The 25,281-nt window shown below is 44.2% G+C and overlaps 1 protein-coding gene across 6 annotated transcripts in view; it reads right to left on the bottom strand.

The window, feature by feature from the left end:
• The window catches only part of CDK13 (cyclin dependent kinase 13), a 231,348-nt gene that overhangs the window by 124,358 nt on the left and 81,709 nt on the right, over positions 1-25,281 (bottom strand). For all 6 annotated transcript variants that reach the window (XM_033930257.1, XM_033930258.1, XM_033930251.1 and 3 more), the window contains exons 5-7: positions 19,522-19,692; positions 2,659-2,848; positions 788-844 (exon numbers count right to left, since the gene is read on the bottom strand). In XM_033930257.1, coding sequence (XP_033786148.1) covers positions 788-844; positions 2,659-2,848; positions 19,522-19,692 — 418 coding nt within the window. The remainder of the gene's footprint in view (positions 1-787; positions 845-2,658; positions 2,849-19,521; positions 19,693-25,281) is intronic.

The raw sequence follows: 25,281 nt of genomic DNA, 5'->3' as shown, positions 1-25,281 counted from the left end.
CTATCTATCTAATGTACCTGGAGCAATGGGGGGATTAAGTGATTTGCCCAGGGTCACAAGTAGCAGCATGGGTTTCAACCCACAACCTCAGGGTGCTGAGGCTGTAACTTTAACCACTGCGCCACACTCTCCCCTTCTTGTTGGGCAGACTGGAAGGACCATACAGGTCTTTATCAGCTGTCATCTACTATGTTACCTGGTTAAATTCCAGGAGACTGTACTTACCCAGATATTCAAATGCTGGAGCCCAGACATTGTCGGTATTAAATATCCAGGCTTAATTCAGCCCACAGCTTAAAAATCATTGATGGATGTGGGCTGAATGTTAGGCCCACCATGTTCACTGTGAAGGTGAGGCAAAAATCAAGTAACACATATGTTCATCATAAGGTTCTAGTAACTGATGATAGCATCAAAATTAAATTGGCATGTTTATTGAAGTACTTAATATACTGTTTTTCAAAGAGATAGCAAGGAGGTATATAAAAAATATGGAATAAAAATTCCATTTCATGACAGAAGAGAGCAAGAACAATTAAGGCAGAACATAGTGAGTAGCCATGTTCTACCTGGCTGGAACCCAGAATTATGGATTTCCAAAGGCCATGGTATTTAGACTCACCTTGAATTTTGAATACAAATTCATAAGGAGCAGTTTATTATAAGGAACAAAAAGAAAATAACTCACAGAAACCTGAGCATTCACTGTTATGCATCAGTACAAGCTTATACCCATTTTCATAGAAAACTCAATTATGCATACTCATTTTCAATTTTGTAATCTTACCTTTCTTCAGAGCTATACAGTCGAGCAAGCCCAAAGTCTGCAAGTTTAATCTGCCCCCTAATGAAAAAAAAAACACAACTGTATAATCTGATACAACAGTAATATTCTTTATGTACTATAAGTAAACATATGTTCATAAATATCTAACAGCTTATATAAATAATTATTTTCAGGAAAAGCTGTAGTGTGGCTTATGTCAATGCCAACTGCTGCCCTAATCCTTTTATTATTTATACACACTTACAGTCCATGCTCATCATTCGCACATTTCCGATATGCGATTTCGTGAATCCATATTGTGACCAATATTCCCCCATTCATGCCGCTGTGTTCAAGTATTCACAGACTTGCTCTTTAAAAAAAGCTTTCATTTTCACTTTGTGTCTGGAATTTGCTTCCAGATATGTCCCCCAAAGTGTTGTCTCAGGGTAGCCCCTGTGCCTGTTGATGTAAGTCCCAAACAACCTGTTCCTGGATTTAGGCAGAAAGTAATAGAAACATTTGCTGATCGTTTTAAACTTGCACTAGCACCCAGAGCAGGGAAGAAAATAAGTATACCTTTGGGAAAGAGCAGAGGCAATGTTAGCGAGCAGCCGGTGACCCATTTAGATTTCCCTAGTCCTGCTGTTAGGAAGGTTAATATAAAATCAGAACTGGGGAACACAAGGTTTTGCTTGCCAGATAAGACAGAACGGCATGGCATGCCAATCATTGCCTTTCTGATCAGAAGAGGATATCAGAGCAAACAGCTGAGATAAGTATTACTCTTATCTCTTTATTCTGCTTATTTATATATGGAGGTAGGGAGGGCGTGTGCTATGATGTATGTTTAACATCTTTTTAGCATGTCTATGGCATATTTGATGTTGATTTCACTGACCACACATTTAAATTAACTATTTTGTTTATTTTTTTTGTATGCTTTTTAAAAAATTTACTTGAATTCTCTTGTTTTATGACTATACTGTTTTGAGAATCGAGTTATATATTTTGGTTTATAATCTTTTCTCTCGACTGCATTTATTTTTGGATATGCAAGATTAACCCATTTGAAGACATAACTCCATGAAGGTATTTAACTAACCATTAACTTGAACAATTTGTCATTAGAGAATGAGATTTAAGAATACTTTATTTTTAGATGCAGTTTCTCACAAATCAGGAGGAAGTTAGAAGGGCATTTTGAGTGCAACAGTACTGCATTTAAGTGTTGGATGTTGATACTGTATTTCCACATTAACTGGACACAAAGATACAGGGTCGCAAAATTTATGACCAATTTATAAATCAAAAGTAAGGAAGGTGACCTATAAGCGAATTGATCCATAAGTCAATCCATGGGTCCAGCTTTTCCTTTCCTTATCTAATCCACACCAGATTCAGCATCTACCCCCTCCCCCTCCAAACCCAGTCCTGCAGCTATCATCTACTTCCCTCCATCAAGTGGCTGCTGTCCCACATACTTCTTCCAATGCTCCAAAGCTATTCTGTGCTAGTACATCACCTTCTTGTACAGTCCCAAGCTGCTGCATCCTGTCCTCTCTCCAAGAAGAAAAATACATCGGAGGTCTTGTGATGATTTTCTGTTGGGGAGAAGGCAGGATACGGCAGCTTGCTACAAGTCATCACAATGTCTTAATAGTTAAGATGAAAGTCAGAATGCCAACCTTTATGCAAGTATCTAAGGTATGTTAACATTATAACAGACAGACTAAACAAACCATCCACATGGTAGATTTGTAGTACTAGTACTAATTACTGTTTTCTAAATGTTATTTGGTAGACAGTTTCTGCACAAAACAAAAAATGCATGTATAAAATGCTGTTTGATATTAACAGATGTCAGTAATACAATGAAACTGTGCCCTTACCTATTATTCAGAAGGATATTTGAACACTTAATATCTCTGTGCAAAAAGTTCTTCTTATGGCAGTAATCCAAGCCCTCCAGTAGCTGCCTCATAAAAGATTTGATGTGAATCTCATTAAAATGAACCAATCCAGACTCCAACAACCCCATCAAGTCATGGTCCATGTACTCAAACACCAAGTAAAATGCACCTAGAAAGGGGGGGAAAAAAAGCAGCTGACATTCCTTTAAATTCTTATACTATGTCTTTGCAAGAAAGTTATAGGGAAATAAATATACAGTTGCTGAAGTCCTCCTGAGACATGGTAGTCATATGGTCATCCACATAAGATAAAACATATGGACAGACCTGCTGTTCTGGTTACTACTGAATTTCTATTGTCAACTTACAATGTACTCCCAGCTATCAACCCTCGAAAACCCACATTGCGAGCTCACTAAAAGGTGAGCTGCCATTATGGTCTAGTAAGTTAAAAAATGTTGATGCTATTTAGCTCTTGTTGTTTAAGTCACAGATCTTCAACTGCCAGTCCGCAAAAAAAATCTTGCCGGTCCGTGAAGGATTTGGGTCCCCACCGCAGCAAAAGGTGCCGGCGTCAGTTGACATGCAACTTCCTGTTGCTGTTGCTATGCCGGCACTCCTGCCTTCCACCACCAACTCCTGCTGCGTATGTCTCCTGCTCCAGCCTTTGTCTCCGCACCCCCAGACAAACAGCGGCAGCTCTGTGTGCTTTTAACTTCGGCACACGGCTGCCCCTAAGCAGTATTTTAGCGCGGTTTCATGAGGCAGCCTCGGGGCCTTTGGTAGGCCCACATCGCATCATCGAAGTGGGCCAGCCTACTAAAGGCCCCGAGGCTGCCTCATGAAACCGCTTAGGGGCAGCTGTGTGCCAAAGTTAAAAGCACACAGAGCTGCCGCTAGCCTACATAGAGAAAACATTTGCTGGAGAGGAGGGAAGGGAGAAGGGGTACTCCTGGACAAGGGAGAGGAAGGGAGTACTGCTGACAGGGGAGAAGGGGAAGGGAAGAGAGTTACTGCTGGATAAGGGGAGGAAGAAAGGGAGAAGGTACTGCTGGACAGGGGAGGAGGAACATTGGAAGGAAACCGCTGGCAGGCAGATTAGAGAAGGAGAAGGAGTCAGGATGGAATAGAGAGATCAGATGAGGGAAAGGGGAGAGACAGGAATGACAAAGTAGAGAGATTGATGCTGGGAAGGGGGGATCAGATGAGAAATAAGGAAACAGGGATAAAGATGCTAGATCTGGTGTAGGAGAGAGGGGCATAGAAAGATCGCAGATTCCATATGGGAGGGGGAGAGGGCAGATGCTGGATGGAAGAGAGTGAAAAGACGATGAAAGCAGAAACCAGAGACGAAAAAAGGTAGAAAAAAATAATTTTATTTCTATCTTGTGATTAGAATATATCAGATTTAAAATATGTATCCTGCTAGAGATGACGTTAGACATAACTGGGGAGTGCAAAGCCCAGGCAGTGCGTCTTTAGCTTCCAGCTGGCTTAGGGCTCTCTCTGAGCAGGAGGTAGTTGCCCTAGTTGCACTCCCCCTAACACCATTCCTGCCATGTGTGACTGCGGTATTCTGTTAGCATGATATTTGTGTAGCATTCTTTAATAATTTGGCTTATTCAGTTTTCTTGATAGTAGAGGGGATATATGTGAAGGGGAGGGGAGACGGGGGTTTTGTTGATCCTTGTCCTGTATTTTTAATATTTATAAAATGACAATTGTACAGAATATTGTTTCTTTTTATACTTTAATAAAATATGTTCAATATAAAATCATAACTATTTGAGGTTTGTGCGGATGGGATCAGTTGGTTAACGGGACCAAGCTCTTGGGGACGGGGCGGCAATGGGGTTTTAAAAAATTTCAGTCTTATTAGTTTGCCGGTCCATGAAATAATTATTTTATTTCCGCCGGTCCATAGGTGTAAAAAGGTTGAAGAAGACTGGTTTAAGTCTCCTTTGATATGTTATGGAGAAGAAAAGGTGATACTACTGAGGACCAAGACAACCTTTGATGCCAGGCTGCAGATGAGAGAGACCACTACTGCTGTCATGGACCAGGATAGCCCCTATCGCAGAAAGAAGGTACCAGTCAGTAAAGTTAAGTGATGAGCAAGCGGTAGACTATGTAGAGGAAGAGGTAAGTAAGGAACATAACATAACATATTTCTATACTGCATAACCTTTAGTTCAATGCGGTTTACAAAAGATTATGCTATGAGTGAATACAGAGATAATGCAATACACAAGAATTAGCAAACTACAAATTTAGAAGAAAAGAAAAGTTTTCAAAAGTTTTCTGTAGTGTTTATAAGATATTGATCTAGTCAGTAAAGGGCGGAATTCTTTATTGAATTGAGCTGCATGATAGGAAAGACAGTGCCCATGATATTTCTTATTTTTACAGCCCTTAACAGAAGGGAACATAAATAGGGCATGGGATTGTCTACTGTTCCTGTGAATCATAGTAACAAATCTATCAACAAGGTAAAGCGGAGTGGCACTAAAAGCGACTTTATAGTATAAACATCCCAACTTAAAGATCACCCGGGCCTCAACTGGGAGCCAGTGTAGCTCATGGTATTAAGGGGGTTACATGATTATACTTCTTCAGTCCGTAAAGCATTCTAACTGTTATATTTTGGACCAAGGTCAGCCTAGCCAAGTTTTTCTTTGTACTTGTCAGATATATAATATTGCAATAGTCCAGAATGCTAAGTAATAGCGTTTGAACTAAAAATGTAAAGGCAGTAGCGTCAAAACAGGCTCTGATAGTGCAGAGTTTCCATAGAGTATAATAACTCTTCTGGACCACAGTATCTATTTGATTTTTCATAGTTAGACTCTGATCAAAAACCACTCCCAAGATGTAATTTTGTAGGGCTTATTGGAAATAATACTGAGTTGATCTTAATTGTTGATTCTGGAATTATCTTTTTTTGATGATGCAAAGAAAAAGTATTTTCCTGATTTAATTTTAACTTAAATTATTGCATCCAAGATTCCATTGTGTTTAACACTGACTCGATAACTTGGGTGCTGTTGGATAGCGTATTACAACATGGAATGATTATTGTAATATCGTCAGCGTAGCTAAACATATTTAGGCCCAATTTGCTCATCCAGTAACCCAATGGAAGAAGATACACATTAAAGAGTGTAGGAGAGAGTAGGGAGCACTGTTGGACACCACACAGGTTTTTCTAAGCTACTGACAGTAGATCCTTAAATTTAACCTGGTAAATTCTTGATTCCAGGAATCCTTTAAACCAGGGATGTCCAACCTTTTGGCTTCCCTGGGCTTTATTGGCCAAAAAAAAATGTTTTTGGGGCCGCACAAATGCGCAAACGCTGCAGCAAGACAGAGGAGGGAGCCAGCAAGATGGTAAACACCCGGGGGCAGCAGAGGAAAACACTGCATCACCCTTGACCAGGGCCGCACAAAATATTTCACGGGACCGCAGGTTGGACACCCCTGCTTTAAACCATGAAAAGACTACCCTGGATTCCTAAAGAATCCAGAAATTCAAGCAATTTATAATGGTCGACTAAATCAAATGTACTACTCAAATGAAGCACCAGTACACTACTACCTTTATTCAAAAGATTATTTAAGTGTTCCAAAAGTGAAGCTATTACCGTCTATGTGCTATGCTGGGATCTGAAACCTGATTGAGAATCATGCAACAGGAGTGGGATTCCAAATATTTTGTTAATTGAATTTGTACCAACCGCTCCATGATCTTTATAAAGAAGGGAATGGACGCTATCGGCCTATAGTTAGAGGTCAGGGAAAAGGAGTCCTTTTTATTTTTAACAATAGGTGTAATAATTATATTATCCTCCTCTTGTGAAAAAATACCTTTATCTAAAAAATCAATAATCCATTCTAGTACTTTCATCTTGAATTCCGGAGGTGCGCAAGACATAAAATCGGCTGGGCAAGAGTCCAACATACAATAAGATTTAGAATATTTGGAAAATAATTTGGAAAAATCTGCCCAGTCTGGGTCATCAAAAGTGGACCATATTAAGTCAACTGGAACTGCATCAGAAGATATTTCCCAATAGTTATTTATTGTTCCTGGACTTAATGTACAAGATGTTAATAGGCCCTTGATTTTAGAACTAAAATAAATTGCCAGATCATTTGCAGTCGGCAATGGAGTTTGAGATAATTGTAGATTTTTTGTCGTATCAAACACCTTGTTAATCAAAGTAAACAATTTTTGGGGATTAATGTTAGTACTACCAACCTGATTTGACTTGCATTTCTCTTAGATTTTTAATTTTGTACCTCCTTTCACTACAGTTCTTTATCAGTAATTAGTTTAGATTTTTCTTTCGAGTTGTCTAAGTTTCTGTTCATTTCTAACAATTCAATATCATACCATTTATTTTTTTACTCTACATGTCTTTTCATGGTATGATTTGACTTGCATTTCTCTTAGATTTTTAATTTTGTACCTCCTTTCACTACAGTTCTTTATCAGTAATTAGTTTAGATTTTTCTTTCGAGTTGTCTAAGTTTTTGTTCATTTCTAACAATTCAATATCATACCATTTATTTTTTTACTCTACATGTCTTTTCATGGTATGATTTGACTTGCATTTCTCTTAGATTTTTAATTTTGTACCTCCTTTCACTACAGTTCTTTATCAGTAATTAGTTTAGATTTTTCTTTCGAGTTGTCTAAGTTTCTGTTCATTTCTAACAATTCAATATCATACCATTTATTTTTTTACTCTACATGTCTTTTCATGATATGTTTCGGGGCAATATCATCTAATACAAGGTTTGATACATTTTTCCATTCTGATGGAAATTCTGTGATGTTCTCCATCACAGTTAATTCTACCTTCTTCCAAAATTTGCTTGCTTCAATTCTTTTCCTTGTTAAAAATTCTTGTTTATTCAGATTGGACTTAAAAATAATTTTTTTTGCCCAATTCAAATTAAAATAATAAATAAAGTGATCTGACCAGGGTGTAGGCTTCCATCTACTATTTTTTAACTTAAAACTTCAGATTTAGTAGCAAGTGAAATTAAATATAAATGATGACCTCCTACATGGGATTTGGAGAATTCTGGCAACGAATAATCTATAAAAGCAGAAAATAGTCAATTACAGAGTATAAGGGGAAGGGAGGGGGGGGGGTCGAGGAGAAACATTTTTCTCTGGTCTTGAGATTTAACTGGTCCTCAATTTTTCAAAAATATTTTTAATTTCTTTATACAGTCTATTGCAGGGGTGCCCACACTTTTTGGGCTTGTGAGCTACTTTTAAAATGACCAGTCAAAATGATCTAACAACAATAAAATGAAAAAAAACCCACACAAAGCACACTGTACGCTGAGAAAATGTTAATTATCATTCCTATTCTGGGGTTTTTTCAAAGAGGTCAAGGCAGATGACTCTATGCACTGTCACCTCAGTAACAACCATACATAAATAGACAAATATACCCCCTCCCTTTTTACTAAACCACAATAGCAGTTTTTAGCGCAGGGAGCTGCACTGAATGCCCAGCGCTGCTCTCGACGCTCATAGGCTCCCTGTGCTAAAAAACGCTATTGCGGTTTAGTAAAAGGGGGCCAGAGCGCAAAATATAGACAGCAGATATAAATTCAGACACATTTTGATCACTAAATTGAAAATAAAATCATTTTTCCTACCTTTGTTGTCTGATGATTTCATGAGTCTCTGGTTGCACTTTCTTCTTCTAACTGTGCATCTAATTTTTCTTCCCTTCTTTCAGCCTGTATGCTTCCTCTCCTCCAGACCTCATTCCCTCCCCCAACTTTTTCTTCCTCTCTCCCTGCCCTTTCTTTCTCCCTGCCTCCCTTTCTTTTTTTCTGTTTCCCTTCTTTCTCCCTGCCTACCCCCTTTCTTTCTTTCTCCCTGCCCTCCACTAAGCCACTGCTGCCACCATCAGGGAACAGGCCCCCAAGCCGCCGCCATCGGGTAACAGGCCCCAAAGCCGCTGCCGCCCCAAGCTCTCCCTGCGTCGGGCCGACCAGCATTCCTCTCCCCAACGTCAATTCTGCCGTCGGAGAGGAAGTTCCAGCCCAGCCAGGCAGCGATTGGCTGGCCCAAATTTCTCCGATGGCAGAATTGACATCGGGGAGAGGAAGGCTGATCGGCCCAGTAGATCGCCAAGGCAAAGTGAGTCTATCACGGCGCCTGGGATGGGCTCCGCGATCGACTCACTTTGCCTTGGCAATCTACCGGTCGATCGCAATCGACCTATTGGGCACCCCTGGTCTACTGTGAAGCAGTATGTTCTCCCAGAGTATAATTGCAGGGGACAGCAAAAGGAAAGGTCCATTTAGAGGACTACCTACATAGGAACACAGACATCCTCCTCCACTGCTATCCCACTTTCAATTGGTTACCTCAAGGCTCTGTCTTAGGACCTCTCATTTTCTCCATATATACCTGCTCCCTTGATGCACTGATTTTCTCCCATGGTTTTCAGTATCACCTCTATGCTGATGATTCCCAAATCTACTTCTCCACACCACATATCTCTGCAGGAAACTTGGTCTGAGTCTCAACTTGCCTGTCCAACATTGCTGCCTGGATGTATCACTGCCATCTAAAACTAAATATGGTTAAGACTGAGCTCCTTATTCTCCCACCTAAGCCCATTACCCCCCCCCCCAAAAAAAAAAAAAATTTCTCTATCTCTGTGACTACACTCTACCCTGTCTTGTTAGCTCATAGCCTTGGGGTCATCTTTCGACTCCTCTCTCTCTCCTTCTCCACTCAGATCCAAACTGCTGAAGCCTGTCGTTTCTTTCTCTATAAAATATTACCAAAAATCCAACCTTTCCTTTCTGAACACTACCAAAACCCTTATCCACACTCATCACCTCTCAGATTACTGAAACTTGCTTCTCTCAGGTCTTCCATTCAACCATCTCTCTCCCCTTCAATCTGCGCAAAATTCTGCTGCACGACTCATAGTCCGTAAGAGCCACCATACTCACACTACCCCTCTCCTCAAGTCACTTCACTGGCTCCCCATCCATTTCCGAATACAGTTCAAACTCCTCTTACTGACCTACAAGTGCACTCACTCTGCAGTTCCTCAATACTCGTATATCTTCACACTTCTCTCTCCCTATGCTCCTAACCATGAATTTTGTTCATCAGACAAGTCCCTCCTATCCATAACCTTCTTTTCCAGTGCCTACTCCAGCCTTCTTCCCTTCTAACTTGCATGGAACTGGCCGAGTCTTATCTCAGGCGCCGTCTCTAGCTGTATTCAAATCCATGCTAAAAGCCCACTTTTTTTGATACTGCTTTCAACTCCTAACTCCAACTCACCATAAAATTACCTATGTCCTTCCTATCATTTTCTGCAAAAAACTCCTCAACCCCTTATGCCTTATTTGACCAAATTAGACTATAAGCTCTTTTAAATAGTGACCGTCTGTTGCATGTTGAATGTACAACACTGCATATGCTTTTCAGCACTATATGAGGTCTGTTAAGTTCCAGGACTGATTTTATAAAAATCTATTAAACAATCTTATAACTTATTCCATTGGGTCTCCTTCAACGTACTCCCCTTCCCTATATATACACTTTTCCCAGTCATTTCCACTTCTGGAAACAATCCTTAAATGCACCTTCAGGAACCGCCAAAAGTTGCTGTGCCAAATTTTGCTTTATGTCTTCAGTGGTGTTGAATCACTTTCCTGACTGGCTGAGGACAGCATTAAGAAATATTGCTGTGGAGTCACCACACAAACAAAAACCCATTTGTTTGTTTTTAAACAGTGTCTAACAGTGGAAGGAGTATTTGTTGTTCCCGAGGTTATAATCATAATCTGAATATTTTTGTAGGTCTTTATCTGCTGTTGTTCTAAGTGGAACAAGTTAGATATTTGGTTATATGTTTAAATGCATATTTTTTCTGATTCATAGGGTTAATGAATTCTTATTTTCTTATTTCTAATATTTTCAACCTTTTATGTTGAAATATTAGAAATAAGAAAATAAGAATAAAAAAATATAATTAAATAGAGTATTTATTAGAGCGATCCGGTGAAGATAATGCACATGAAGCTTAACGTTATGAAAGTTGTTTGAACGTGGAGTGGTGCATCTGAGAATCTTCCTGACATTCTTAACTATTGCGTTCTAAGTGGAACATGTTAGATATTTGGTAATTAATGAATGAATGTCTAGCATTACTTTAAAGATAAAGTGCAGTGATTTAAACTTATAACAACATGTACTACAGAATTTGTGGTGCACTGTTTAGTATGTCCATGCCCCAAAATATATGTTGGCCAAACGATTAGACAATTAAAGATCCAACTGAACAAGCACAGAAGTGCATTGAAAAGAAAGGACACACAAGTGCCGATAGTACAACATTGCTTAGAGCATAATCATGATTTCTTTGCACTCCGGTGTTACGTATTAGAACATGTAGAGCATGACATCCGTGGTGGCAATCGACAACTATGTTTACAACAAAAAGAACAGCGATGGATTTATGAACTTGGATCCATCATTCCAACAGGTCTAAACATGAGCATTGATTGGTATTATTTTTATTAGAAAATCTTTGTTGTGTTAGATTTTGTTTTAGGTTTTGCATTAAACTGCTCGTCCAGAGATGACCAATCCTAGAGAACCGAAGCTGAGTCAGCCAATTAAAGAAGAGCAACCGACGTTCACTATGTAATACACTGGGTGAGATTTGATAATTAGCTCTCTTTAAATGATGTATGAGAAAATGGCCACAGCAACAGGACGCAGGTGAGCGAAAGCAAGCAACTCAGTGAGTACATTTATTATTATAGAAGTTTTAGTACATACCACAGGTAATGAGGTAGACACAAATCGTATTTATATATTTATTTTTCAGAAAAACGTATTGGAAAGTGAAAATTTACAAGCCCTGAAGAAACGGTCTTTACCGTGAAACGTCGGCTTCATTTTACTATCACTTAGTTCCTTACGATATATAGGTTATAGTTGTTTTAGTCCTGCACTGATCTAGTTCTTGGAACTGCACATCCCCTATGAAAGTTTTTTGCCGGATGGTTTACTGCCACAGTGGTTTACTGCGGAGATCTCAGACCTGATCAAGGAGAAGAAAAAAGCATTCATCTCTTACAAACAATCAGGGAAGCAGGACTTTAGAGCAGACTACCTGACCAAATCAAAAGCCGTCAAAACAGCAGTCAGGGAGGCTAAATTCCTCATGGAGGAGTCTCTAGCAAAGAACATCCAGAAGGGAGATAAATCCTTCTTCAGGTATATCAGTGATAGAAGAAAAAACTCAGGCGGGATTGTACGTCTTAAGAAACCAGACGGAGACTATGTGGAAAAGGATTCGGAAAAAGCCCAACTATTAAATGAATACTTCTGCTCAGTCTTCACCCGAGAAGCGCCAGGGCTCGGCCCTCAGCTACAGACAAGGGTTGGCTCAGTTGACCCGTTTAGTAACTTTGAGTTTACGCCCAGTAGTGTCTACGGTGAGCTGTCAAAGCTCAAGGTTAACAAAGCAATGGGGCCGGACAACCTGCACCCCAGGGTGCTTAGGGAGCTGAGTGATGTCTTGGCGGAGCCACTGTCCGCGCTCTTCAATCTCTCCCTTAGTACAGGCAGCGTCCCGTTGGACTGGAGGACGGCTAATGTCATTCCACTCCACAAGAAAGGCTCAAAGATGGAGACAGCAAACTACAGACCAGTGAGTCTAACATCGATAGTGAGCAAACTAATGGAAACTCTAATCAAACACCAATTAGATAAGATCCTGGATGAGGAGAATCTACGGGATCCCCGACAACATGGATTTACTAAGGGGAGATCCTGCCAATCCAACCTGATCGGCTTCTTTGACTGGGTGACAGGGAAGCTGGATATTGGGGAGTCCCTGGACATCGTGTACCTGGACTTTAGCAAAGCATTCGATAGCGTACCACACCGCAGGTTACTGAGCAAGATGAGTTCTATAGGATTAGGTAACACATTGACGAAATGGGTTGGGAGCTGGCTTGGAGGTAGGCTCCAAAGGGTGGTGGTGAACGGCACCCCCTCCGAAATGACGGAGGTGATTAGTGGAGTACCACAGGGCTCAGTCTTGGGCCCAATCCTATTCAACATCTTTATAAGAGACTTGGCAGAAGGGCTTCGAGGTAAAATAACATTATTCGCAGATGACGCCAAACTGAGTAATGTAGTGGGCAAATGCACAACAGACGAAGATTCAGTGCCCGACAACATGATGCACGACCTACTCCTACTGGAGCGATGGTCTAGGACATGGCAACTCAACTTCAATGCCAAAAAATGCAAAGTTATGCACCTGGGCAGCCAGAATCCATGCAAGTCTTATACCCTTAATGGCGAGATCCTAGCAAAAACGGTAGCAGAACGAGACTTGGGGGTAATCGTCAGTGAGGACATGAAGTCTGCCAATCAAGTGGAGCAGGCTTCGTCCAAGGCAAGACAAATCATGGGCTGCATACGAAGGGGTTTCGTCAGTCGTAAGGCGGAAGTCATTATGCCATTGTATAGATCCATGGTGAGGCCCCACCTGGAATACTGTGTGCAATTCTGGAGGCCGCATTATCGCAAGGATGTGCTGAGACTGGAGTCGATGCAAAGAATGGCCACCCGGATGGTCTCGGGACTCAAGGATCTACCATACGAAAAACGGCTTGACAAATTACAGCTATACTCACTCGAGGAGCGCAGGGAGAGGGGGGACATGATCGAGACGTTCAAGTATCTTACGGGCCGCATCGAGGCGGAGGAAGATATCTTCTTTTTCAGAGGTCCCATGACAACAAGAGGGCATCCGTTGAAAATCAGGGGCGGGAAACTACGAGGTGATACCAGGAAATTCTTTTTCACTGAAAGAGTGGTTGATCGCTGGAATAGTCTTCCACTACAGGTGATTGAGGCCAGCAGCGTGCCTGATTTTAAGGCCAAATGGGATCGGCACATGGGATCTATTCACAGGGCAAAGGTAGGGGAGGGACATTAAGGTGGGCAGACTAGATGGGCCGTGGGCCCTTATCTGCCGTCTATTTCTATGTTTCTATGGGGGTGGAGGAGGTTTGAGCACTAAGGCTCTGCCTATAACAAAACCTGAGGCTTTTTCTTTCGTGGAGATAGTGCTCTCAGTCACAAGGAGTGGAGTTTAAGTTTACTATTACTATTTATTACCCACTTTCACTTGATTTAATATAATAGTTTCACTTATATCTTTATAATAAAACTATCTCAGATATTTTGGGTTTCTCTGTTTCACTCGTATAAGAAGGCATTTTGCAGAACCTGTGCTGCAGTAGTGGTGTGAACCTAGACACGAGGTGTATGTGACAGATGTTTATTTGCACTAATTAGTTTTATCACATCATAAATCTGCCTACAGTGCATACTTGCAGCCGATCAGCAGTCATCAAAGGCCCCTGGTGGCGTCTCCGCATCTGCTGCCATTCACTGGACAATGCCAACAATTCTGCTTCCTGTTTCTTCTTCTTGCCCGAAACATATGCTATGATAAAGCCACGCAAAATACCTTTGATGCATCCCAAAAAAGACCAGGGGCATAATTATTGCCATAATAATCCAACCACTGGTCTCTCAGATACATATTGAAAGCAAGATCTTTATACAAATAACCCGGAAAGCACCAAGTGCATATAAGTGTGTTCCATGGGGTGGAACAATCTCCAATGTCCAGAAGCCCAAGCTGATTAGTCAGAATATTTACCCCTTTACCATGGTGATCACCAGGGAACTGTTTCGGGGGGGGGAGAGCAGTTCTCTGTTGGGTTCACCGTGATATTAAAATCCCCTCCGAGGACTATTTGATAGTCCGGGTGCTGTGCCAGTCTGGACAACACTCCTAAAAAAATGATGACTATAGATATTAGGAGCATACACATTACACAGCAGCAATTTATGGCCCCAGAGCTCCCCAAATACCATAACATACCTGCCCGCTTTATCCTGAAAAACTAAGCATCTGGAATGGAAGTTGTTTATGGACAAAAATAGCCATCCCCCGTTGATGACTGCTATAGGAGGAAAAATACACCTCCCCAAACCAGTCCCTTTTCAGTTTCTCATGTTCTACTGTCATGAGGCGTGTCTCCTGTTGGAAGGCAATATCAACATGCTCCTTACGGAACCAAGTCAACACCTTCTTTCACTTGATTGAGGAATGTAGGCCATCTACATTCAATATAGATAATTTCAATTTAACCATATTCTATCTGCCCATCCAGGAAATAGATGTGAAGCAGCAACTCTAGAAAGGAAAGGACAGGAACCCCCTAGCCAGGTCCCTCCCTCTCAGATACACAAGGAAATGTCCTCCCAAAGAGCCCCAAAGGAAAGCTAGACAGGCGCCCTCTACAAACAGTCCACCCCACGGCTCAAAAGAAGCCTGTGCTCTCTACAGAAGACTCCCCGATCCAGAGCAGGAACAAACCGGGAGCATAGTACTTAAGCACACAACAAAAAGAGCATACTACAAAAAAATAGCAAATAGTGTAACAGCATTATATAAGTTGAGGAACTATCAATCTTTAGCGTTTTTATTTTGGGTGCCAAGGGTTTGCTTTCAAATAGGGCCAAACATTTTGCAAAACACAAAAAACCCTTCAAAAATATATTTTTTAAAAAAAACTTACCAAACTTACTAAACATAACAGCCTTACTCCACCTATAAAAAGATAGTGCTATAAATATTATACTCAGCTCTAGAGCTTCAATATACTTACTACAGGGAAACTAGAACAAGATGGACTGTTGACAATTCTTACACAGACACTACATGCTAACAGAATCCTTCACCTGAGTCACACAGGCAGAACAGACAGATCTTCACCTGATACAAAAAAAACACAAGGACAAAAACAGGAGACTCCTCCAACCAAGAAAGATAGACTCTAAAGCACAGTTACTTACCGCAACAGGTGTTATCCAGGGACAGCAGGCAGATATTCTCACATGTGGGTGACGTCATCCATGGAGCCCCGGTACGGAGAGTATTAAAAGTGTACTATCATTTTAAGTTTTAAGAAACTTTATGACTTGTGACTTTCCGTACCGTGCACGAGCAAATGCCTTCCTGCCTGACGCAGGCTTATGGTACCTCAGTTCCGTAAGCAAGCTAAGAAGCCAACCAGGGTAGTTGGGTGGGTTATGCCCGTCAGGTTTTTCTTGCTTAGTGACTTTCTTTTAGCAGCACACCTTTGTAAAAGCCCACCTTAGTAAAGTTTGGCTGGTTTATTTCCATAGTACTTCACTTTGCTTTTATGTTGTTGAAACACATTTTTGGAAGCTGAAATATTTTCTTAACTTCAGAATAAAATTTTTTCTCTATTTTTTGTTAGCTGAACAGTTTATTTTTCCATTCACTTAGGTTACAAAGTCCATTCTCTGCTTTTTTTTTTTTTTTTGTAACTGTCTTCCCAGGATCACCTGTCCATTTTACATTTTGTTCCTCTCTGTCATTTCCAGCATCTGCCCCCCACCCCTTTCTCGGTCTCTATCCAGAGCTTCTCCCTTCTATTTCCCTCTCCTTTCCCCTGCATACATTATCCTTCTGTCAGAATCATCCTTTTTCAAGCAATATCCCTGTGCCTAGCAGTTCTCTTATGCATATTTCAATGTTCTTTCTCAAGCATTCTTCTCCATGCCTGTCCCTCTCTGTGCCCAGCACTGCTTCAGTGTCCTTGTCTCTCTATACTCGAGTTCACATCTAGGATCTCATCTCTACATTTCTTTGCCTCTTAGTGTGCAGGATCATCAACCCTGAACCAGTCTCTCTCACCTACCCCTTCAAGTATGCATTTCTCACTCATTTCCTCTCTCGCCCCAACCAGCATTTCACGTTATCTACCCCTATCTCCCGAGTCAGCAACTCTCTCCCCATTCATTCCCCAACATCTCACCCCCCTGCCACCATGCCCCCCTGCCACCTCCCAGTCAACCACACAAGAGGGAAGCCTGCAGAGCCCACATTGGCTGCCTGAAGATGTCACTGGCAGCGATTTGGGTCACAGAGAAGTGCCAATCTAATTGAGCCACAGGAGAGGGAGTGCTGAAATTCTGTGCAGAGAACCGGTAATTCTGCATCCCTGGGCAATTCTGCACAAATTTTGCAATGCGCAATTGCTCAGAATTCTGCCAGGAGTAAAATAAGCATGAAGGCCTGAAAAGTCTTCCTCCCAAATAAATCCAACGTCCAGGCATGAGTAAGTCAAGGCATGAGTCCTAGAACTTTTGGCTTGAGAGCAGCTTCTACCATCAAAGAGTGGTGAGGAAGCTAGGCCATCTTGAATCCGGGAGCCTTCTGGATACACTACTATGTATCTATCTTCTTAAGAGTTGAGGCTCAGTCCTTGCTTCTTCCTGAAGCTCTTCAAGAGGATGTGCATCAAGCACTGAGAGGGGAGTTTCCCAGTTCTTCACCAGTGTGTCTAAGGATAGGGTGCAATGGTATAGTGATCCCTACCCTGGGAGGAGATTCGTAGTCCAAGACAGCCCTAGGATCCTCCTCTGCCTCTATCTTAACCAGGATGGCCAAAGCCATCTCCTTCATAAATCAGTGAAAGAGAGACTCAGGTGGAAACTTTCTTCTCTCTTGAAGTGGTGAAAGATCAGAAAGGATTACATGTGACTATGACTGAGAAATACAGTAAAACCTTGGTTTGCGAGCATAATTCGTTCTAGAAGCATGCTTGTAATCCAAAGCACTTGTACATTAAAGTGAATTTCCCCATAGGAAATAATGGAAACTCAGATGATTTGTTCCACAACCCAAAATCTTTAATACAAAATACTATACGCACTTGTATTGCAAAACCTCAATCATTTAGAACAGTCACTACACTCCTGCAGCGTTAGAGAGAGAAGAACCATTGGCTCAGATGTGATGTGTGTATACTTTGTGTACTTGTATTGCAAGACAATGCTTGTATATCAAGTTAAAATTTAATAAAATGTTTAGCTTGTCTTGTAAAACACTTGCAAACCAAGTTACTTGCAATCCAAGGTTTTACTGTAATGTGAATCCTTATCCGAGTCCCATGAGCGGTCCCAGTCAGACTTCTCTTCCAACCCTGAATACAATAAGAGGGTCTCAGCCTGCCCCAGCTCAGTGGGTCAATGCCCATGTCTCGAAGGGCACCGAGATACAGTACTATCATTGGATTCTGAGGAAGCTTCTTCTGATGTTGAAGGTGGTACTACATGCACTAATGCAGACACCCTTTGAGGTACTGACATTGAGGCTTGATGAACAGGCTCCTAATGAGCTTCAGGTTGAAGGGCTAAGCCTCAACTGGCACAAGTGCCCTTCATGCATGAGCAAGTGGTATTTGCAAGCTCTGTGCTACCTCCTCCCAGAGAATAGCTTGGTAGCACTCATCAGAGAAAGGCATCAGCAAAGGCTGGGGACCTGGTGGAGAAGAGCCTAAAGATGTCAATATTGAATTGGAAGCGGGAACCTGGCTGCCGAGAGACTTGTGCACTAGCATCTCCACTATGGAAGGGGAGCTATCTTCTCAATGCCCTGGTGCTCCTGGCACCATACATCAAGGAGGACTGATATTTGTGCTTCTTGGACTTCTCCAGATGAGGATTTCTTTAAACCCATATGAATCATCAGTGTTGGGTCTGATGCAGAGCAGACACAGGGCCATCTAATAGTGCCCAATGTCGAGCAAGGTGGATATCCTCTTGATGACGATGCACTCCCAGTGTTTCCCGATGTCCAGGCAGCCATAGATATTGATGCTTTTAATGGAAGTGTCGATGGACCATGCTTCAACAAGTCAACCAGTTTCTCCTGTTGAACCTGCTTTGCTCTTTGTCATCAACTGTATTTGCATACAGAGACCATGCATTAGGATCATGGGCAGGTCAGAGGCCTGATGCACCAATTGTGTGGACTGGTAGTCAAGATCACTTGATTACATTGGGCGCACCTCTTGAAGGCACTGGGGTCTTCAACATAAAAAAAAATATCATGGTCAAATTAACTTCCTCAACTGTTAAGTAAAGAGAGGCACACTCAAATTGAGGTTGAGGCTCTAGCCAAAGTATAGGCCTAACACCACCAAAAAGAAAGAAAACATAGAAGGGTTGCAATAAACTAATAGAATACCCGGGATAAGAAGAAAACTGACTTTACAATAAAAAAAGAAAGGAAATTGAAAAAGAAAACCATACAGGAAGGCAGAAGTTCACACTCGAAAAGCTGAGGTGAGAGAACACCTGAATGCATCCACTCTAATCAGTGAAAAACAAAGATTGAGGGACCTGTGCTGTGTGTCAGGTGGGAAGGAACCCATATGTGCACAGTAAAGTGCTGCTAGAAGTTTTTGCATACATTTATGCTAGCAAGCCCTGCGTCAGGCTCCATCAGATGATATCACCCAGCTGTGAGAATAGAAGGCCTTCATGTCCTTAGATAATTTTTTTGCCAGAAAATTCCTCCAAGAATAAGACATGCACTAGCCAATCAGCAAATGCTCAATGAGGCCAAAATTATTAGAACAAATTTCAATATATACAACAGAAATTAATTATAATCACTTACTACTCTTCAAAACCTACCTGACAGAAGTGCAGTTTTTACAGAGCAATAATCAGCCCTTGGAGACAACAGATTTTAAATATACAGCTACAGTAAGTATATGGCATCATTAATTAATCTTTCTGTAGAGAAGAACTATTGAGCATTACACATCGAAAAAAATACAGCATCAATCAAAATACGTTGATGGTACATATACAGTCATCAGGATGCTGCACTGCTTCTGACAGCCAGCATTCCACAAGCATACCTTTGTCCTTCTTAAAATCCACTGCATCCTCCTTATCAGTCACTATTTCCTTCATGTTGATGATACTCTGGTGGTTTAGTTGTCGAAGGATCTTAATTTCCCGAATGGCTGTGATAGGAAAGCCTTCTTTCTCATTATCCAAACGTACTTTTTTTAATGCTACCATTTCTCCTACAAAAGTAGTAAGACACATTTGTTAGATTACCATTTATGATCCTGTCTGACAAGAACTATATGAGAGGCATGACTGAAGTTGCCTTCTTATTAAGGGCTCCCTATATATCAGTTGTCTCAAACTCGTGGCCTGGGAACCACATGCGGCCCGCCAGGTATTATTTTGAGGCCCTTGGTATGTTTATCAATCACAAAAGTAAAATAAAACAGTTTCTTTATAATATGTCTCTTTAGCTATAAATTACAATATTATTATTAAGACTTGGCCAAAAGGAAAGATTTATAAACTATAAAGAGTTTTACCTCATGCAAAATTGTCATTTCTTTAATAAGATATTACCGTATTTTCACGTAGATAACGCGCACCCGTGTAAAACGCGCACACGGTTATAGCGCGCGGAAAACACAAATTTATGTACAGAAATTTTTATATACCGTGCACACCCGTATACTGCGCATGCTGCCCGACTCTCCCGTCGCCGCCCAACTCTCCTTTCGCCCGCCCCGACTCTCCTCTGGCCACCTCGACTCTCCTTTCGTCTGACCCGACTCTCCTCTCCCCCTTGAAGTCCTGTCCCCACCCTGAAAGCCTGATTGCCCCCCCCCCCCGATTCACCTCCCCCCCGCAGGACCGCTCGCATCCCCACCCCGAAGGACCGCTCGCACGCACCCGCAACCTCACCCTGAAGGACCGCTCGCACCCCCACAGCCTCCCGACCCCCCCCCCCATCATGTAGAAGCTCCTACCGGTGTCCTACTGCTTCCTCTTGGCGGTCCCGCCCTTTCTCTGACGTCAAGCCCTCTTGCCCCGCCGACTCCCCGACACGATCGGGGCAAGAGGGAGCTCAAGCCCTCTTGCCCCAGCCAACCGTGGCACCCCCGACACGATCGGGGCAAGAGGGAGCTCAAGCCCTCTTGCCCCCCCGACTCCCCGACACGATCGGGGCAAAAGGGAGCCCAAGCCCTCTTGCCCCGCCGACTCCCCAACTCCTCGACAATATCGGGCCAGGAGGGAGCCCAAGCCCTCCTGGCTCTGGCGACCCCCCCTCCCCCGCTAGTTGTTCGGGCCAGGAGGGAGCCCAAACCCTCCTGGCCACGGCGACCCCCTACCCCCACCCCGCACTACATTACGGGCAGGAGGGATCCCAGGCCCTCCTGCCCTCGACGCAAACCCCCCTCCCCCCAACGACCGCCCCCCCCAAGAACCTCCGACTGCCCCCCCAGCCGACCCGCGACCCCTCTGGCCGACCCCCACAACACCCCCACCCCCCTTCCCCGTACCTTTGTGTAGTTGGCCGGACAGACGGGAGCCAAACCCGCCTGTCCGGCAGGCAGCCAACGACGGAATGAGGCCGGATTGGCCCATCCGTCCCAAAGCTCCGCCTACTGGTGGGGGGCCTAAGGCGCCTGGGCCAATCAGAATAGGCCCGGGAGCCCTAGGTCCCTCCTGGGGGCGGGGCCTGAGGCACATGGGCTCAACCCGACCATGTGTCCAAGGCCCCGCCCCCAGGAGGGACCTAAGGCTCCCGGGCCTATTCTGATTGGCCCAGGCGCCTTAGGCCCCACCAGTAGGCGGAGCTTTGGGACGGATGGGCCAATCCGGCCTCATTCAGTCGTTGGCTGCCTGCCGGACAGGCGGGTTTGGCTCCCGTCTGTCCGGCCAACTACACAAAGGTACAGGGAAGGGGGGTGGGGTGTCGTGGGGGTCGGCCATGGGGGTTGCGGGTCGGCGGTAGGAGGTTCTTGGGGGGGCGGTCGTTGGGGGGAGGGGGGGTTTGCGTCGAGGGCAGGAGGGCCTGGGATCCCTCCTGCCCGTAATGTAGTGCGGGGTGGGGGTAGGGGGTTGCAGTGGCTAGGAGGGTTTGGGCTCCCTCCTGGCCCGAACAACTAGCGGGGGGGGGGGGTCGCCAGGGCCAGGAGGACTTGGGCTCCCTCCTGGCCTGAACAACTAGCAGGGGGGGGGGGTCGCCAGAGCCAGGAGGGCTTGGGCTCCCTCCAGGCCCAATATTTTCGGGGAGTTGGGGAGTCGGCGGGGCAAGAGGGCTTGGGCTCCCTTTTGCCCCGATCGTGTCGGGGAGTCGGGGGGGCAAGAGGGCTTGACGTCAGAGAAAGGGCGGGACCGCTGGAAGAAGCAGCGCGGGGCTCACAGAAGGGCCGGGACCGCCAAGAGGAAGCAGCAGGACACCGGTAGGAGCTTCTACATGATGGGGGGGGGGGTCCGGAGGCTGTGGGGGTGCGAGCGGTCCTTCAGGCTGGGGGTGCGGGTGGGAGTGCGTGCGAGCGGTCCTTCGGGGTGCAGGTGGGAGTGCATGCGAGCGGTCCTTCGGGGTGCGGGTGCATGCGAGCGGTCCTTCGGGGTGGGGGTGCGAGCGGTCCTGCGGAGGGGTGAATCGGACGTCGGGGGGGGGGGGGGGACTATGTAAAAAAAATTTTGTACAACGCGCTCATGCGTATAACGCGCAAGGGTATGCGCGGTTTGTAAAAACCACGTATAATGTGCGCGTTATATGCGAGAAAATACGGTAACTATTTTTTCTGAGGTCCTCCAAGTACCTACAAATCCAAAATGTGGCCCTGAAAAGGGTTTGGATTTGAGTACTGCTATATACTATACTAACTAAAACATTTGATCATGTGAATAAGTAGCCCTGTTTTGAATAACAGATGTGATTCCAATTAAAATGTACAAAAATGCTCAGCAACATTCAATGTTCACAGCAGCATGGACACAGACTGTTCATACTGAGCATTTTTGTACATTTTAGTTGGGATTGCAAATCCTTAAGCCTTCCCACTTTCAGTATTATACCCCTGAAGCAGCTGAAGAGTGGGCAAAATGTGGACCATGTCAGGCGATTGTTTTAATAGAGATTTTGTTTTGGAGCAGTCCATCTGGGATCTGTTTCTTTTGCATCATTGTCACTGAATTACTGTAGATTAACTGCCTTAAGTCATTTCCATCAAATAAACTTTTCCACGTGTCATTCGGGACATATTAACATTAATTCTTTTGAAACTAATTACACTCCCTGCTGATGTCATAACACACTAACCGTGATGTAATAAAACTTGATAAAAAGATGTACCAATTAGCACATATACATACCGTAACAGATATTATCTGGAGACAGCAGGCAGATATGCTTGCTCACATGTGGGTGACATTATCCATTGAGCCCCGGCATAGACAGTGAAAAAGTGCACCGGCACTTTGAGAATTCAAAGCTTTAATACTGCCTGCACTGCGCATGTGCGAGTGCCTTCTCGCCCCAACGCCAGCTCGCAAGGTCGTCAGTTCTGTGCCCAAGCAAAGAAACCAACTAGTGGAGGTGTTTGGGATGTGAGAATATCTGCCTGCTGTCTCCAGATAACACCTGTTAAGGTAAGTAACTGTGCTTTATCCTAGGACAATCAGGCAGCATATTCTCACATGTGGGACAATAAAAGGGATTTAGGGAGAGTTGGGTTCCAAGAACTCAGAAAAAAACTTGCCTCATAAAACTTAGACCTAATGACTGATGCGAGAGCGCAGAGTCAAGGGAAGGAACCTAATGGAAAAAATGAATAAAAGAACTCCATGCGCGAGGCAAATGGATGATTCCAAGAAAACCTATATGCTTGGAGGTTGAAAAATAATAAACGGCTTCCTAGAGTTAGTCAAATCTAAATATAGGCGATGAAGACACCAAAAAGATTCAAAAACCAAATAAGAGAGGACTACCGTATGTTCACGCATATAACGCGCGCGTTATACACGATTTTACAAACCATGCATAACTATGCGCGTTATATGCGTGAGTGCGTTGCACAAATTTTTTTTTTACATAGTTCCCCCCCCGTCTGATTAATCCCCCTGCCCCACCCCAAAGGACCGCTCGCACCCCCACTCCGAAGGACCGCTCGCACTCCCCCCCCGACATCCGATTCATTCCCCAGCGCCCCCCCCCCCCGCAAGGAGAAGCTGTCTACCGTTGGTTCCCAATGCCAGTGAGCCTTGCTGCTTCCTCTGCCGGCGGTCCCGCCCCTTCTCTGAGCCCTGCGTTGATGTCAGAGAAAGGGCGGGTCCGCCGGCAGAGGAAGCAGCACAGGGCTCAGAGAAGGGGCGGGACCGCCGGCAGAGGAAGCAGCAGGGCTCACTGGCATCGGGAACCAACGGTAGGCAGCTTCTCCGTGCGGGGGGGAGGAGCTGGGGGATGAATCGGACGTCTGGGGGGTGCGAGCGGTCCTTCGGTGTGGGGGTGCAAGCGGTCCTTCGGGGTGGGGGGGCCAGCGGTCCTTCAGGGTGGGGGGGCCAGTGGTCCTTCGGGGTGGGGCATCAGGCTTTCAGGATGGGGACAGGACTTCAAGGGGTGGGGGGGGCCAGTGTGGTTAGAAAAAATTGAGCGGCAAGCATGCTCAGACCATCTTCTTTGACTGTAGATGGCCTGCGCATGCTTACAGAGCTGGGAGCAGGTCAGGGCGGTGAAAGGAGAGTCGAGAGGAGACTCGGGGCAGAGGGTAGGGCGGCGAGAGGAGAGTCGGGACGGCAGAAGGAGATTTAAATTCATGGAGCAGCATGCGCGGTATACGCGCGTGAGTGATATATAATAATTTCTTTACATAAATTTAGGTTTCCCGCACGCTATACCCGTGTGCGCGTTTTACACGGGTATGGTAAAATTATGGTCATACCTGTTAATTTTCTTTCCTTTAGAAGCAGCAGATGAATCCAGAGACTAGTGAATCCAGAGACTAGTGGTATAGCTCACATCGACCAGCAGGTGGAGATAGAGAACTGATTAACAGTTGGCCTTAAAGCCTGGTGCTCCTTCTGTTGCTTCAGTTTTGCACTTTGCCCAAGCATCCCGATAGGAGAATGAGCAACCAGAAAACTCCATTCCAGTAGAAAATGTGTCGTTCTCTTCATCTTATCCCTTTGTTTTTTTTTTGTTTTTTTTTCAGCAATGAAATAATACACTTACCAACCATAGCCCCGGCTAACCTAATGACCTAAACACCCTACACACAACCCGTGCACTTGGGGAGGGGCTCTGGATTCATCTGCTGCTTCTAAAGGAAAGAAAATTAACAGGTATGACCATAATTTTACCTTCCATAGCAAAGCAGCAGATGAATCCAGAGACTAGTGGGATGTAGCAAAGCAAACTCAAACTGGGTGGGACGCCAATGCCGCCTCTGCCAGCACTGCCGCGCCAAAACTCGCCTCTGACCGGGCTGCTACATCTAAACGATAATGCTTTGAAAAAGTATTACCTGACGACCAAGTGGCCGCCCGGCAAATCTCCTCCAATGACATCCCCCCGGACTCCGCCCAAGATGTAGCCAAAGCCCGAGTGGAATGAGCATGAAGGTGCTCCGGTACCTTCTTCCCTGACAACACATACGCCGACGCAATAGCGTCCTTGACCCAACGCGCAATGGACGCTTTAGACGCCGCCATCCCCTTGTTTTTACCCGCGAACGCGACAAAGAGATGGTCCGACCGACGAAAAGCATTCGTCACCTCCAAATAATGGAGAAGCATACGGCGGACATCCAGGAGCCGTACCGACAAAAAACGCTTCCCCCAATCCTCCTTCCTGAAGG

Source organism: Geotrypetes seraphini, chromosome 2, assembly GCF_902459505.1.
Source record: "Geotrypetes seraphini chromosome 2, aGeoSer1.1, whole genome shotgun sequence".
Taxonomy (NCBI): Eukaryota; Metazoa; Chordata; class Amphibia; order Gymnophiona; family Dermophiidae; genus Geotrypetes; species Geotrypetes seraphini.
Note: the sequence above shows the minus strand (reverse complement) of the source record. Positions and strands in the feature narration are given on the sequence as shown.